At 38.7% G+C, this 18,494-nt stretch overlaps 1 protein-coding gene across 1 annotated transcript; it reads right to left on the minus strand.

Moving 5' to 3' along the window:
- Nucleotides 1–819: 819 nt before the first annotated feature.
- On the minus strand, nt 820–18,135 carry LOC121690239. Its single transcript, XM_042070671.1, has 9 exons — nt 17,800–18,135; nt 17,329–17,367; nt 16,523–16,831; nt 12,225–12,620; nt 11,407–11,534; nt 11,079–11,215; nt 2,829–3,196; nt 2,408–2,505; nt 820–969 (listed from the first exon to the last, which is right to left on the minus strand). The coding sequence occupies exons 2-9, from the start codon at nt 17,363–17,365 to the stop codon at nt 820–822; spliced, it is 1,623 nt and encodes a 540-aa protein (XP_041926605.1). The 5' UTR covers nt 17,366–17,367; nt 17,800–18,135.
- Between the last annotated feature and the right edge of the window lie 359 nt (nt 18,136–18,494).

Here is an 18,494-nt window from a genome sequence, read left to right on the forward strand (position 1 = left end):
TCTCCACACTCATCATGAGAGTCAAGGGTGATCCCTTGTAGTGATATGAGGTATGGCAATATACAGTTCTAACCTCTGAGACAAACACAGGAATGTTTGTGTGTGTGTGTGTGTGTGTGTGTGTGATTACTTTTCCTCTGCACCCAGGGACAACATATAATTAGTAGGCTCTTTCACCGGGAGAGAGCTGTCACTCCAGTCACCGCTTGAAACACATGCGATGTCCAGATCTCTTTATTTCACAGTTTCATTAATTGAACAAACAGATCCTTTCTTATGATGAAGTCTCACACCCACATCTGCTTCTTACATGGTAACCCAAAAACATTATAACCTAAGACATGACAGATTCTATTCAAACATGAAAATCTTTTCAAATCATTGCAATTGATATTTCTGTATCCCTCCCTCTTGCTTTGCTTTCCCACTATGTTGAAAAACTCATCTTTACATGAAACAACAAATTGGACCTAAATTTTTTTAGCATCCTTACATCAAAACCAAACAATTATTTGCATATACCATAAATGCTAATTGATAGATGTGATTAATAGATTGGTCCACACAATTAGTACCACAAATATCAGCAACATTTGGAGCTCAAATGGAAAGTTCCTTACTTAGAATTTTCTCATCTCATTTTCCGCATCCTTATTGTAACCCAGAAACTCACAGTATGTCCACAGTAAAACACTCAAAAAATGCTGATCCGTATAAACCTATATACATGTATTAGCAAAGCAACAATTTTTTAGAGACTGTATACTGTATAGTACTCTCGTGTCTCACTGTATTGCACCCTGACATTTGTGGAGCTATTCAAAACTCATCTTTGCTCTTCCTCTTCTTATTTGCACTCTGTCTCTTCTTCTCATCCTTCTTCTTGTGGAAAATCTGTCCATCAGGCTGCTTTATCCAGCTCAGTTTGGTGTTTGGTGGCAGCCCATTCTCCTGCAGTTTCATTCTGATCTGAGGAGTAGAGGAAAACATGTTATGGCTCCAACATCAACCCTGTCTTTTACCCCTACAGGACGGAAGCTTCAAACATTATAGGAATGGATGAATGTAAGACTGCACAATGTAAGGAATCCTGTGGTTATGGTTATGGTATTTTGCAGACACGTTTGGCCAAAGCGACTTACAAGATATTGACAAAAGACTTTTAGAATAGAATATAATCTTATACTATGTCCACACGTAGCCTAGTGTTTTAAAAGTCAAAGAAAGGAAATAAATATTATTAAAAATACCAGACTATGGACATAGAATACTTACATTGTTTGTAAGGTTAAATTTTACATACTGTTTGATGGACTCAGATATTCTTTAGAATTCTTTAGATATCCTTTAAAACATCAATTCCACTACATTCTAAGTGGGCTACCTATCATCATTCATAAAAAACATTATAAATAATAAAAAGATGTATGTTGTCATAATGTAGTAGCCTATGTTGAAATTCAGTGATCCCCAAACTTCTTCTGAGGGCCAGCTCACTCTGCCTGGCTCTAAGAGAGGGCCCGAGACTCGGAGTATGTCTAACCATAAATTGCTTAGTGCTGTGAATAGCAGTCTACCTTAGTTGAATATTAATCCATTACATTTCATCTATTGCAATCTAATAATATTGTTAGCTGTGTTTGTTTTATATTGCCATCATGCCTTATCAATATAAAATCTATTTCAACATAGAAATAGCTCAAATTAAATAATACTAATAAAAAAACTTCAGCATTCCCAAAAGTATATATTATTCAAAATCTGTGAATTCTTTACATACACAGCTCAAGTTGAGAACAAGTAATATCCTACAAATAATTTAAATTCTCAAACTATGAGAGTTTTATGAAGTGCTAGAAAAAAACATCTGAAATGACCACCATTTTAACTTTCACATGGTGAGAACTGTATGAACTCTGTCTTTGTACATTTGAAAGAGTGAATACAAAATAGAAATAATTATCCCATAAAGTTCCAGCAATATGACTTGAATAGAAGTTAGACACTGATACACTTTTAGAATAGGCCTACTTTAAGCACTGATGCAGTCAGCATAGGCCTATCATACATTGTTTGTAGGTAGGCCTACATTTCATTCAATTTTTCAATGGCAAACTTGAAACAGCGGCAAAACAACCACCAGTGGACAAAAAAGGTATTACATGTGTACTGTTAAGACTCGCCATAGAGAATGAATGGGGAAAATCAAGGAGGTTATAGTTTGACGGTGTCGTACTCCTGCGCGGTTTGGATGCTACATAATACGGACATGTTTTGAGGGGCCACCCAACATGAGGCGACGGGCCGTATCCGGCCAGCAGGCCGTAGTTTGGGGACCACTGATCTAGTTGGTCTCTGCACTGACCATGTCTGTATGGCGGAAGGGTGAGGAGGAGAAAAAACTCACCTGATTTAGGATTTTATCATGAACCACAGTGTTACTCAAGTCCAGGGTGGAGTTAACTTGGAGCTCCACTCTCACAATCTGCCTCTTCATCACTGGCTCTAGAACACACATAACATAGACCTTTGCATTTACTTACATTGTATTTAATACAGCAGACTCATGTAATTGAAAGTTGTATTACAAGAGTGCTGGCCATGTGCTAGTTGGCTTGCCGTCATAGAAAAGTTGCAAAAAGTTGCTTTTTTATACGAATGTCAAAACAACTTGTGGACTGAGCCAGACACTTTGTAGGCTATCTGGCTATGTAAACAACAAGATAGGTTTTATCTGCAAAATAACTTATTTTTTCTAAACTGATTTCCCTTTCAAAGCTGCATGATTTTAATCGATTCCAGTTATGTACTTATTTGAACTTACTTACCAATATAACAGAAAAACGGCCGTTGGCTGGAACATGGAAAATCATTCCATTTGCCATTAAAAGGCATCCAGGTATTGCCACAGTTCTCCTCTCGATTTCCATAATTATTTGGCTCATTATCTTTCCAATATCTGTATGATGAGTTATTTCCATCTGACCACTTCCAGACATCTCTGAACAGGCCAATCCATGCATCGGTTCCTGAAGGTACCAAGTTCTGAACCCTTTGGTTCTCACTAAGGTTCCTCACACTGGCCAGGTCTGTGTGGTGCTCTCTGCAGTAATGTTGAGCGTTACTCCAAGTTGTTTCATTGCTGATAAACTTAAAATCAGCTCTCCCTGTTAAAACAGCATTTAGTAAGTCAGTGTCAGGTCACATGTTAAAATACAGTACAGGCACTCTTTTGACAGTGCTCTAAGCGATGCCACATTTTTTAGGCTAAAATATTTTATGTCACTTACTGCAAACATTACCTAACCAACCACTAGCTGTCGGTGTCCTGAATATCACTGTAAAAACGCAATCTCTGTGGACAGCCCAGGCTCCAAAAACGGCAACAAAAACAACCTGGGCAAATCTAGCCAATAAAAACATAACAAACTGTTCCAGCATTTCACAGAAGAGATGCGCGTTTAGGAGAGTTTCAATTGCACAGGAGCAGCATGGGAGGGAGGGGGAGGAAGTAACGAGCTAGCTCTCTGTTTTGTTTGAAAGTCAACAGAAGTAACGTTACCCAGCATCGCTTAGAGCCATGTCAAAATAACATTATTGACTGTTTCATCTCGAACTATATACTGCATGGTTGCCAGTTGCTTCATGATGTTTTTAGATCATAATTTTGTATCCGTACAGATTACTGTGATTCAAATTTAGGGTAACACCTTACGGTAAGGGTGCATGAATTATCATGAATTCATGCATGAATGAATTAATTAATGATTTATGCATTACTTCATTCTATTATATTTTATGAATCATCAGGAATTGAGTTCATAGTCTCTCATTCCTGACATGCATTAACAACACATCAACTAAGGCATTAAGTATGATGGGTACATCATTATGATATATGATTTCTTAAGCATGTCATAATGATTACATGAATTTAAGGTTAATTGCTCATAAGTTCATCATGTCTCGTGCATGAACGCGTTCATTGAATGATAGTTCATGAACTCGTTCATATTTTGGGTGAACGTGAACTGAATGTAGGCTACCTACTGTATAACTACCTGATAAACGTTACAGTGAACTTGTTCATTAATCTGGTGTCTGTGAACTTCGTTCAATACGGTGCCAGATTTCTATAGAGCCTTCCAGGTGAAAACCTTGGCTTAAGTACCGGTCAGGGCTGTATTAAGGTCGAGCACCACTACAAGTTGAAACAGCATATTGCTCGATGTCGGCAGTAGGCCTAGTTCTAAATACATGTAGGCTACACAGAACGTTACCAATTAACATTACAGAATCAAATTTGATGCTTAATATGCTGATACAGCTTCATGTTTTCCCCCATTATACATGGCATATTTCCAGACATTACCTTATCCATGAGACTACATTATTAAATAGTGAAAACCCCGTTATAATCACCCACTCTGGATATTGAAGCTTACCAAGTGTGCATCTTCAATTTTAACTTGACATGAAGTCATAATCGCCTACTTTGTTCGAATCTATCCATTTCTTTCCAATTTGACCGAAGTCATCCGTACATTTGCACAGACGTCTGGACTATAGGCAGAGTTTACATTCACCTGTCTCTTGATTTGTTTGTAATAGAGACTGGTATTGTTATCCCAGTCTCTCTACTGTAGGCCTATTCGAAACTGCAGGACTACTTCGTTAGCATAGATATTATTGATATTATGAGAAGCAGCTGTCATTGAAACTTTCTTTCTCAACAGTGAGTTTTTAAATTATGGATCTACACACCTCAAGCATGTCTTGACTCTTTATAAACAAACCTCAAAGCAAAAGTGAAATGTCGTGAAGTCAATTTTTTGTTAGGCTATGTGATGACACACCAATACCATTTTCGCTATTCAGTTCACCATGCTTATGTTTTCAAAATCAAAGACTGGTTTGTGTTAGCCTGGGTGTTCCCATGCTGCCTTGCGCGCGATTTGATTCACGCTGCTAAGGCAGCCTGGAGACCATGGAGCAAATTTTCGCCTGAGAGAGGGAACCAATCACAGAACAGGGGGGAAAGCAAGACGATGATGAGCTATGCACAGACGCATTTGATAGACATCCGTGGCACCCAATAAACGGATCAGGGCATTTTTTTCAAATACGAGAAAATGAACGTTTGGTTCCCAGACCACGTCTCATTGAGAAGTGGTGGCGCTAGCCAGGCTAGGTTTGTGTTCTTTCTGGATTTAAATGGCATTCAGAAGGTCAATGAGAAAGTCCATGTTCCACGTTTTCATATCAACCTTAATTAAGAAAGTGGTGGATCAGTCTAGTTCTATTTTAAACAAATCACTCTTTCTATATATATATTAAGTATACTCTTTTGATCCCGTGAGGGAAATTTGGTCTCTGCATTTATCCCAATCCGTAAATTAGTGAAACACACTGCACACAGTGAACACACAGTGAGGTGAAGCACACACTAATCCTGGCGCAGTGAGCTGCCTGCAACAACAGCGGCGCTCGGGGAGCAGTGAGGGGTTAGGTGCCTTGCTCAAGGGCACTTCAGCCATGGCCTACTGGTCGGGGTTGAACTGGCAACCCTCCGGTTACAAGTCCGAAGCGCTGTCACGAATGACAGACTAGAAATTCATGTCAATTCCTGATGATTCATGAGACATTAAGGAATGAAGTAATACATAAATCATGAATTAATTCATACATGAATTCATGATAATTCATGTACCCTTGATTGAAAAAATATAATGTCCGCAACACTGCTTTTGACTCCCAATTATTTAATGCAACGTTTCGACCCTGCTGGGTCTTCTTCAGGTAAATGGTGACCATTTAACAGAATCATTGCGGACATTATATTTTTTCAATTGAGTATAGTTTTCTTTTGTACTGCACCTGCCAGAAGGTGGGATGTGCACACTATAACTGCTAACTGAATTCATGTACCCTTACCATAAAGTGTTAACAAAATTAGATGTGGTGGAGGTATTTATTTATTACAGAAGCGATAGAGAAACCTAGTGGGGCTATATGTCCACCAAACATGCACATGTGTCCAAAAAATCAACGCAAACATGTTATTTCAATTAAATTAAATGACACTCAACCCTATTATTATAATTAGTGATGTAATTGTCATTTTTTTCATAGGTTTAATTTACATGTACTTACTCTGATCATAGCAGATAAAGGCCCTCAAAAGTCCACAGTTAATGTCGTCTCATAGCCCAATGCTGTTTATTTTAGCACAAGTCTGTTTGCCCTGATAATTATTTGGTTGCCCACTATCCCACATGTTAAACATTAGTTCTCCCTGATCATGTGAATCAGTGTCCCTCATAGATATATAGTCCTATCCAGGCCTCTTTATTGTAACTATTATTTTCTGCAATGCTAATGATCTGGTTAATTTCCTCCATGTTTGTAACAGTGGCCAGGTCTTTATAGTTGCCCCTACAGTACTTCTGTGCATCCTCCCAGGTCTTGAGTTAATTCACAAAGTGATACTGGTGCAAAAGGGCAGACGATAATGTCCACAGTTCTACAAACACAAGCAATAAAAAAAGAAAGGGAGAGAGAAAAATTGTTGAAAAATATTATGGTATAAAAAACAGAATTTTATCACAGTGTCTTATTACTGTAGTTCCTTGTTTGAATGTACAGATCACCGAACAGACACTGACCTGCTAGTATGATAAGGTGATTTCCAACTGAAGCCATGATAGAGAATAGTAACTTCAGTTAAGAGTCCTCTACAAGAGTGTGTGGCCCAGGTAGCCTATTGGTTTGCTGTGAGAAAGTGTTATGACAGGCCGAAAAGCATCGGCAAACATCTCATAAGCATTTGGATGTCTGACACACAAACATGAATAAAAAAAAGAAGTGTTGGCGGCATTGGATCCTTATACCATACAATTATCCAAAACATACAGCCAAACAAGGCAAGAAATGGTTAACAGAGAATATTCAACATTTTAGAGTGGCCAGATTGCTGCTAAAAAGGTGCTGTCATTGTGGAAACATCAACATGGCAAGACTGTGAATACAAATAAAGATGTTTATTTAAAAAGGGTATGAATAATTTTGGGCATGCCATTTGTCATAAAAATGTAAAAAAAAAAAAAAAAAAGCTTATTTTTTTATTACATGTTTCTACCACATTGTCTTACAACCTTTAGCCATGGCAGTGTCATTTTCAATGAGAATAAACATATTGGTCAATAGAAAATCAAAATTAAATCAATATTTGCCAGGGGTATGAATAATTTATAACACCACATTTTGAAAAGTTCAAAGCATAATTTCCTTAAGAACAACCACACTTCATATATTCCTTCTAGCAGACACCACTTCCAAAATGATCACCCTTGCATAGCAGCAGTGGTCATAATAAGTAGCACAACTTGAAATTTACTGTAAAAACAATGGCTCCTACTTCTTACACAGTTGGAAAGGTTTCATTTCATCAATTTAAATGCATTACCCAATTATATACATATATCAAGCCATCCAATAACAACAAACCTCTGGTGAGGACTTCTGCCTGTGTTGCTAAGCTCAAATAGACGTTTCTAGTCTGACTAACATACCTCCAGTCCCTCCAGTACTGTCAAGATAGCATGCAAAACCTGCTGCTTTCAATTTTCCTTTGGAAACAGCCTCCCCCAGTGAGATGGGGGTGTGATGTAATTTACAGTAAATAAGAAGGCTATTCAACTTGAATTATTTCCCTGATGGAATAATGACAATTCATTATCAACATGGTTATGCCTGATAGGGAATGACTGTCTTGAATTATCACTGGTTTCGACTGGTCACATGGTGAAATTGTAGATGACACACCAACTCCATATGAGCATAGAATTTAAACTGGGCCTTAGGCAGGGATCACACTGAGCTGTGGCAGTGTTAAAGGTGCGATTTGTAGTATTGTTACAGAACGTTCTGCAGGCCAAAATCAAAACACTGGTGAATGTTCTCAAGACTACCAGAAGCGAGCCTCTTCTGGGTTGCCAGATGTAATGAAGACTTAGCTAACCGATTCTAGAATTAATCGTTCAAAACATAAACAAAAATTCCAAGAGATTCCGCCGTAACTTATTTTTTTCATGGGTTTTACGGGGTTTTACGGGTTAGAGTAATGTTGTCAAATAAGCCATTACTTCAATTCATTGTGTTTCCTTACTCTCTGACAACATATGGTGATCATTTTTGGAATGGTTACAGTTTATTTTCCATTATTTCCTACATACTGGACCTTTAAGATAGCGTCAAACAAGTATGCATAGAACGTTCATGTAACTTAGGAACGAGATAACTTATTTTTAAATAATACTCGCCTGAACGTTGTGTTACGCTTTAATCAAAGATCCTTGATTACTAGCTCCGGTAAGGGTGCATCCTTGATTACTAGCTCCGCTTGAACCCTCTCTGCTTTAATGCCACCGTTTCATTATTATGACCGCCGCTAGCGAAGCGGTCATATAATGATTGTCAAAGTTTTTTTTTTTTTTTTTCCCTTCCCCCCCCCCACACTCATTTGTGATTTGCACCCCCCCGGTAAAAAATGAAAATGGAATATTATTCTGCTTTAATCGCCCCTATCTTCAGTTAAGATGTTCAGAACTGCACCAAATTTTATGTGTATGATTGACCTGGCATTCTCTGGGGGTAGCCTATGCCAAGTTTCGTAGAATTTCATCCATGGCGGGGTCTAAAAAAAATTAGGTTATGTGTACATTTAGTGACTGTACACTCATTGGCTTGTAGATGGCGGTGCACACATATACACGCACACACACACAGGCACCCACATACTATCGGTATTAGAACGGCCGATACATAATTACAAATTCAGTAGGATTGAAAGAAAGCCAAATATCGGGCATGCTTGTTTTTTACTGCAGGTACGTTAATCTTATAATATCAATAAGGACCTAGGCAATGTTACCGTTAGCGTTGGTTGAGTGATGGAGGCCAATTTGATTGATTGCATTTGTAGAAAACTATAAATGCGGTTATACCAAGCAAATTGATAGCAGCACTGTAGGCTAATTGTATCTTTCGACTGTCATTTGTTGCACGTGCTACAAAAATCATTCTGTGCAATGGAAGATTTACCAACGTTACACCGGTCTGATACAGTTTTGCCTATACATGTGTGAAACTGAGACGCCTGTTTATTTGTTTTAAGTGCGTGCAGGGTGTGAGAGGGGAATCGATTTGCTTTGATTCCAGCTTGGTAGTTGTAGTCTGTGAAATTAAAAAGCATGTGTGTGTGAAGTATCCAAACAATGACACCTTCATTTCATTATGGCTGCTTTAGCAACACACCTTAAGCTACTGTGTAGTGGGTCCCATTTAGAAGTGGCTATACTTCATTCGTGCTTTCCTTGACTCATGGAGCTGCGTGAATTTTATTAGGCCTACAACTTTTCGCCACGATATGGCAGTTTAAGTCCGCTTGATACTGCAAGGCGTAAGCCATTGGTTTCCAAAGGAGATTTTATTTGTGTCGCCAGCATAGCCTATTGACAATTTATGTTGTAAATAGGCCTACTGTACCTTATAAGCCTACCTGTAGCTTAGGGAAGATAACAGCTTTCTATTAGGATCTAGTTTGTTAGTTACAGTTTTGTCATAACTCCCTGATGCATTTTTGCATTTAGAATAGCCAGAGCGTGGATATCTCAATCGGAAAATTAAACAATATCGGGTGCCTATGGACTAGGCTGGGTGAACCCAGCCTGATCTGCCCGCTATTTATTTTTTGATTTCTTAAAAGATTGAGCTTGGTCTGGTGAAAGCCAGACTAGCCATGGACCTCAGTTACACAAAGCAAGGGAACATGAATCAGCCTATATTTGCACGAACAATAACGGACAACAGCTCTTCAACTTTGGCCCGTTAAAATGTGTATGAACAGTCTAGGGACGCATTTCATCAAGGCCCATTTGGACATGTCAGTTATTTGCACCACTGGTTAGATGTAAAACAGCATTTCGTTTCAGACTACTGTTACTTAATTTGTGCATTAACAATAACGTTTCAGACTACTGTTACTTAATTTGTGCATTGACAATAAAGTATCACATGAACTAAAGATGACAAATCTTATGTAGAAGAAGAAACATTCACAAAAAATCCATCCATCCAAAAATGACCTTTGTTTTTGATAGCTGTTGAAAACGGCATGGAACTGACAGAGATGTTTTTGTTGATAAATAAATAAATAAATAAATAAATAAATACCATTATGCTGATACCTTTTGCGTTTCCCAAATACAATGTAGCCTACAGGTATAAGTGACCTTTCATGAATCCAGTAGCAATGGATGAACTGTGATGAACTGCCCTACTTGTGATTGTTTAGAGATTTTAAAGGTTTTATAACAATGCTACATCTTCTTTGGCTATTCTACAATCTACTCACCTTTTCAGCACCAGTAGGCTACTTTCTGTGCAGCCGCACACACACACTCTGGCATGCCAAACAAGCATAAACAAAAGTTTCAAGAGTGGGGGATGGAGTAAAAGATGGAGACAAATTGAAGTGTGATTTATTTTCGCGGAACGGATGTACAGGATTGAGCGGCGGTTATATTTTGTACCGCTATGCGGTACATCTAGTTTCCAATGTGATCTCCTCAGCCTGGTATACTGACTAATCTGACAGCACAGACAGCCATTTGCCCAGCCAGATCCATCTGAACACTCCATCATCAGTATTTCATGGCACATACAGTATGAGTATTTTCTCTAATAATCAGTAAACAACAGCATTTAAAAACGTTGTTGACTTATAGAGATGTGTTCCTTCCAAAAAGTTTAACTACACCGCTGGTTACAGCCTTTGGAAATCGAAAATGAACCACTGGTGTCTAGACCAGTTATCCATTGAGAATTGATCTGGTGTTAGCCAAGCTTGCCTCTCTACCTTATGGTCATTAAAAAAAACTCTTCTACAGTAAATCATATGCTGATCCATAAACACAACTAAATAAATCAGATGAAGGTCATGCAAAATGCAACATTACACAGTATATGTTTTTCTCTCCTCTCTCTCCCACTCTCCTGCCCTTTACAGTAGTGTTTACTGAAATTCAAAACTCATCTCCTCTTCTTTCTTTCTCTTTTCATCCTTCTTCTTGTGGAAAATCTGTCCATCTGCCTGCTCGATCCAGCTGAGTTTGACATCTGCTGGCAGCCCGTTCTCCTGCAGTTTCACTTTGATCTGAGGAGAGGAGCACAACCATATTTCCCGCCACCACCAAAGCCCTCTGCTTTCACATAATGAAATCAGAGTTTTGAAGTATTCATAAAATCTTCATAAAATTATGTATGTTTTTTCATGAATTAGAAGGTCATGGTTATCCGTGTGTCTATTGTGTGCAGTGGCTGAAATTTGTGGGGGAGGAGACTCACCTGATGTAGGAGGACTTCCTGAACCTCAGGGATGTTCAAGTTCAGGGAGGAGTTAACTTGGAGCTCCACTCTCACGATCTGTGTTCTCTTCACTGGCACTAAAACATTCAAGAGTACTGACTGTAGACCTGTAAACTGGCATAGGCACATCAGACAAATGCACACCATCTCTCTGTCTCTCTTCGCTTTGTGTACCAGGGCCTGTAGTCACAAAGCCTTTTTATCACACTAAAACTTTTTAACTACGTAGAAGTTTCCTCTGATGGGTCTGTTTCCAATACAGATATATGCATTTAGATTGCAGAATGTAGGAGACATTTTGGATTAAATAAATATTGAGGAACTGAACATGGAGGAGATAATTCAGATTAACAAAACTACACAAACTACACCTCATCAAATCCATATACCATAAATACTTGATTTGTACTCTTTTGTGTGTGTGGGGTGATGTAGGTGTAAGGGTGTGTGGGTGACTGTATAAAGACACATTTGCACATTTCGTTGACTTGACTATGTACCCCTCACTGCTCCCCGAGCGCCACTGTAGCAAGGCAGCTCACTGGTCCGGCTTAGTGTGTGCTTCACCTCACAGTGTGTTCACTAATTCACGGATAGGGTAAATGAAGAGAGCAAATTCCTTGTATGCTCAAGTATACTTTGCTGAGAAACCTGATTTAAATTGACATCCATTTACAATGCACATTCCCTCTCGATTTAGATCTGCTGCAAGTGATTCTGCATGTGCATTTACCTGTCCCAGACTTATGTACTACATTTAGCACTAAAATGCTTTGTGCAGTTTCCACAGTTTTTACCTTGAGGCTTTGGGGTGCTGGTGGTAGTCAGGCTCTCTGATCCATAGCAGATGAAAGGGAGTCTCTCAGTGCAGCTCTGTGTCTCCCATCTACCCTGACTGCCAGGAGTCTGCAGGGACGCAACACACCTCTTGCTGGAGTTCAGGTGCTTCTGCGCTGGGTCCAACCAGTTGAAAAAGAAGGGCGTGCTGTCATCAGACCATGTCCAGCCATCCCCATATGGGTCCATATGCACGCCATAGTGACCAGATGGTATGATGCTCTTCAGGTAATCTTTCTCTTCTTGATTCCTGAGAGTGGCCAGGCGGGTGTGTTTCTGTTGGCACTCCCTCTGAGCTTCTGTCCAATTTTTTTTATCCAAAGTCAGGTTGAAGCCATGGGGGGCATATTGATTCACTGCCAAATACAAATATTAATGATGTTAAATCTATCAGAAAGTTTAGGAGGAACCCATAGTGATGATAAACAGATATGCATCCCCCTTTTTCAACCTAGAGTCTATAGAGCAGCATGGTATCAGCAGACCATTCACTTCATGAAAGGTATGGGCACTCTTTGGGAGATCAATGGGCATAGACTTATGTTGTATACATTTACACATTCCTCCTGCTGTAATGAGGTTTATGCTGAGTGTCAGAAGGCTACACTAGAAAACAGATCTAATCACATCTGCTTGTCGAGGGATATCAGACAATACAGACAATAACACTGAATTTAAAAAGCAGGTTAACAGTATTATCAATTTGGTGATCGCTGAATCACTGTCAGCATAAACCTCATTCTTTCATGTTTGCTACTACCATGGAATACTGCCACTTATGATTTCTAATCTACCATCATTGTTTCTGGTAACTGATTGAAGTCAAAAAGTGAGCAGGCAGGCAGGGCCAGGCTATATTTTTGATTTTCTTTGGGACCAAAACAACGTGATTCGGAGCAGTTTTGTGTAATAGCATAGCCTTTGGGGCAAAAATAACTTACAATTCAATGTTACTGACATAAAAAAGCAATTTACTTTGACATAGCGAAAACACTACTAAATGTTATGGTATAATGTAGTTTAATTAAAATAGACTAATTTCCGTCTCCAACAAACATTATGACTCATTATTCTCAAAATATAGACCTTAGGTTGAAAAATACCATCTTAAGGCTAGTGTAATGATATTTAAATTATGACCACTAGTTGGCGATGTTTGGTTACTAGATTAGATGAAGCTTTACCTTGGAACAGCAGAACAAGTGTAATGTGATGAGCATGCAAGGAGGTAAATAAAGACACCAACTGAGAAAGCACAAAAGTCGTTTTATTTAAGAACCCATAACTTTACAGCTAGTTTAAATGACATGACTGTCATCATAGTCATTTGGGTTCATACTACACAATTGATCAGTGACAGGGGATCACACAAGCTTTCACCAGAAGAACATCCCTGACCAGCCTGTGTGGTCCCCATATTTTTTTTGTAATAACAAAAACACACAAACAAAATGGGCTGAAATCAGTGGTTCCCATGGGTGACAAATCATGGCAACCATATCATCTCTCAAAGTCTCTACTCTGGGATAGAGACTTGGCCCCAAGTGTGGCCCAGGGACTTCATAGCGTCCCCTTATGTCATTGAGTCTTGTGGTCATCAAATAGTTTCATCCACACCAGTGTTGGGAAAGTTACTGGAAATTAGTAATTAGTTATCGTTACTAGTTACTTCTTTCAAAAGTAATTGAATTACTATATCAAAAGTAATTAGTTACTAGAGAAAGTAACTTTTGAGTTACGTCTAGTGCTTTTAAAATGTCAATGTGAACAGTACGGAACAGTCACACACACAATGAAGATTTAGACCTATTTATTGTAGTCTCAACCCATTAAATCCAACAGCCTTACATGAATTCTCAAACTTTTCCAACCTCAAAACATTCTATATGAAGCCCTGTCTGACCTCGTTTTAAGCCACCTTCACCATATCTAGGTGGTGGTTTGATAAATATGTATTGCCTACTACCAGCCTACTACTAGTAGTAGGCTAGTACAGTACCACTAGGTCTAATATTAAGCGTAGTACACTGACTCCTCTTCAGTTTCCCCACAATTCTGCAATATACTGTAGTAATATGTTATTATTATCATTTTTATTGCCATCCTTCGGTAGGCTACTTGGAATGAGTTCAATGTTATGTGAAACAATGTTAAATAGCCTATTATCAAAGTTGTCTGCTCAATTTTGTACACACATACACACACACACCGCAGGTTGTCCTCATCCTGCTTTGAACATGGTTGTGTTGCGGAGTTTGGAAAACCCTGTGCTGCATAAGTGACTAACCTACCAAAATAAGTTCTAATGCGCATCCGAGAATTTGAGGATATTGTTGCACACATGCAGAATGTTGCGGTGTTCAACCTGTTATTATTCACCTCTTGGAGTTTACGAAACGAAAGGGAAAGGTCCATTTAAAGGACTCTTTAGTGTTTTACATATGAAATAAGTAGAAATGTGAGGAGACTGCTATTAACTGTAAAATGTATCAGCAATGGAAGCACAAAACACAATCGCGGGAAACACTGATAAGGTCGGGCGACGTTAGAGGAAGCAGCAAATATGTATCCGTCATCATTTTTCACACAAGATAAACAGGGTAAACAACGCTAGTAACAAACTCATTTAAATTTCAGTAATTGTAACTGTGTTACTTGATTTAAAAACGGACCCACACACACAAGAGTGTTTATATTATTATAGGTGTATTTGTGGTGTAGCGCCACCTAGTGAATATCATCAGTGTAAATCGTCACATCCAAGAGGAAGTGAGTAAATCAGATATGTGCATTTAATGCATGGACTACATGTTAGTCCATTGTTGGATTCTGAAATGTCATGGGTTGCAGAACACAGGTGCTCGGGCCAGGCTTTGCTGCTTGCGGCTATATTTTTAGTGCCCATTAAAATGGGCAGTTTTTCACCAATGGGAAGTTTTTTATCAATAGGTTTCAACATTACTGTGATGAAGGACTTGGGGTTGGGGTTATAGTAGATTAATATGAGCAATTTAGTAGGTTGTGAAATGTGGCCTATTAGCGCCCCCTGTGTTAGATGTTAGTGTGACACATAATGGTATGGTAGCCATCTTTGATGTAGTTCATAGTGGAGGATGGATGAGGATTGCATCCGCTTTATATATGTATGATAAGTTGGCATCCATCCTTAATCCTATTCTGTGAGCATTCATAAATAAGTAAGTAAACTTGTATGATGTATACATTATAATTTTTTAGTTTTCAGAGTATATTTATATGTAAAGATTTAGGTTGTAATGTAATTTAGTAATGTAATTTAATTTAGCAATTTGTAATGTCATTTAGGTTGTAATGTAATTTAGGTTGTAATGTAATTTAGTAATGCTACATGTAATTTACTAATGCTACATGTGCCTTGGCTGTTTAGCAGTATTAGCTAAATCCTGTTATCATTATGCTAGTATTGGTACTGTAGCACTAGGACTTTCAGTATACTTCATAACGTTAATGCCATTGTGCCTTTATGCTAAGAAGTGGTTATTTCTGTTTTTATTTGTAGAACCACACCCCCCCATTACTATTAACCCTTAAAGGAGTACCGTCACACCGGTGTGACGGGAATGTTGGGAAATTAACATTCTAAAGAATATCTGGGTTCATTGAATTCAACATAGAATTTTAGAACCTTCAATTGTTGCGGAACTTAGAATGTTCAAAAACCTACACCTTTAAGGGTTAAGAGTCAATTCTGGAATAATACATTCTTTGAATACAATCTGGGCTTTCTTGCCAATGCCCCACAGTGCCCCAGTCAGAAATTTAGTGAAGTGATAAACCCTCATTACAATTAGAGTACACAATTGTCTGCAATTACATACAATACACATGTTACATGTGTAGTGGTCTACATTTTTGTATCCTACCAAGACAACAATAGTTGTGTAATTTGGGGTTTCAGGCATTTATGCAATCAGTTTCCACCATCAGGTATGCAAAAGGGAAAAAATAGCGCATCACTGTACACTTGACAAATGGCGTCCAGTTTATCAGTTTCGGTCGTTCATAAGACCTTGAGTCAAAATCAACGTCAGCCTTATTGTCATGTGGAGAAATTGACATTAAAGCTGACTTTGACTTTGATCAGAGCACTCTGTGGCACTTGGATGACAGTCTGATGACTGGTGTGGTTTGTCAAATGCTGTGCTAATTCCCTTGCATTTTGTGAAATAGCTGCACCTGCATTACAACATATCAAGGTGATATGTGAAACAGTTCTTACCATCATGACAGACGAAGGCAACCGTCAAATTGCAAAGGCATGGTGTCCAAATACCCCCGTGTATCCAGAAGTACAAACAGCTGTTTTTGTCCTTATCGGCGGTGAATTTACTCGGCCAGTTCTGCAGTTTGTTGAACAGGCCTATCCAGGCACCTCCACTGAAAAGGCTGAGCTCATTTAAGATCTGCATCTCTTCTTTGTCCCTGATGGTGGCCAGGTCAGTGTACTTCTCTCTGCAGTAGGTCTGGGCTTCGGTCCATGTCTTGGGGTCAGCGATATAGTGGTACTCACGAGAGGCCAGTGCTAAAGCTGCAGGATAGGAAAGAGAGGGATCCTTAGAACAGGAGCTACGGGGGATACAATAACATAGCCTGGTCAAACCCAAACTCAATCACTTTGAAAATAGAGTCAGGACACTCACAATTGCGAAACACTAGTGAACTATACTGAAACACTAGTGAACTATAGTATATCCCTGAAAGGAGATCTAGTTGGGCGTGGCCAGGCTAACATTAACATGCTTTTCATTAAAAACATGTAATCAGTAACCCAGACAATAACAGTGATATGAACGTGATTCTTAAACATGCAATTACAATAAAATGTAGGAGATTGTATGAAGATAATGCAAATGTTAGATTTAAATTTCTGACAAAGGGACAAATCATCAAGGAAATTCATCAATCAGTTCTTCAAGTTAAACACACACATAAAACAGACAGGCACACAAACACACTCCATGCATAAGCATACGCATACACACAAACTCATAGAGATAAACACACATGAGATGTGTGTGGACTCACCCATGAGAGGCAGCAGACAAATGATGCACCACTTCATGGCTACAAGATTTAAATTACACTGAGTTCAAACTGTACCAAAAGTGATACTGTACAGGTTAATAGTATACCCACCCCCACCCCCCCCTCTCTCTCTCTCTGTCTTTCTCATTCACGGCAGCCTGAAGTTAAATTCTTCCTTTTCACTTTCAGCATCTTATATTTGTACCATCTTATCTACAATCTCTTAGATACTAAATAAAATAAAAAATTCACTCTAAAACATTAATGGTGGTAATCATGTTTTCTTTGCCCTTTACATCTGTTTAAAATAAGAGGCAGAACTTCACATAATGTAACAAACGGTGTCTTGTACTTTGCAGGTTAATGAAACCTTATTGTTGAATGATTTCAATTAATTTCCCACTTCAACAAAGGAGACTTTCAAGGAAATATGTAAAGAATTTAGTAGGCTACAGCAAGATGAAAACATACCTGACGTGAATGCTTCTGCTTCAGAGACAATGTGCAAATAGGCCACTGTCCCTGGTCTGATTGTACATGTCGCTCCTACTCTTCAGGGTGAAATGCTTTTGCATACTTTATGTCAATACTGTATTTATGCTTGTTCTCCTGCAAAGGTTAACTTTACACAGCAACCCAATATGGAAATATTGACTCCATTATCATTAAGATGAAGGATAATATAGGGACAAGTAAGCAAACATTATGGTCAAGATATGTTTCTTGTTATGACATAACATAACAACTCTGTGGAGTGAGGGAGAGAGTGAGAGAGATGCACAGACACATTAACGAACACAAACAAACATAAACACACATACACACGCACACAAGCCATGTTTTCTCACTGTTGGTAATCTCAACATGTTCCAAGTGAAAATCTGCTTAGACTTTTAGTAAGCAAACCACAGTCACGTAAAGCGAGAGGAGAGTCAGCTATACTCCTTTCACGTTCATTTACTGTGGTTTGCGTTGCATTCGTAATCGACTTGTTAGAGGAGAGTCGGCTACTCTCCTCTCGCCTTCATTCACGACGATTCATAGTGGTTACTATGGTTTCTAGGGTAGTCATGTTTTTTGCAACCCAGTCTCACGTCTGAACGTGTCACTGTCACGTTAATTAATCTATTGGGACGTGTTGTGTAACACGTTTCCTTGTTAAAAAA

The sequence above is a fragment of the Alosa sapidissima genome, chromosome 18, assembly GCF_018492685.1.
Source record: "Alosa sapidissima isolate fAloSap1 chromosome 18, fAloSap1.pri, whole genome shotgun sequence".
Classification (NCBI taxonomy): Eukaryota; Metazoa; Chordata; class Actinopteri; order Clupeiformes; family Clupeidae; genus Alosa; species Alosa sapidissima.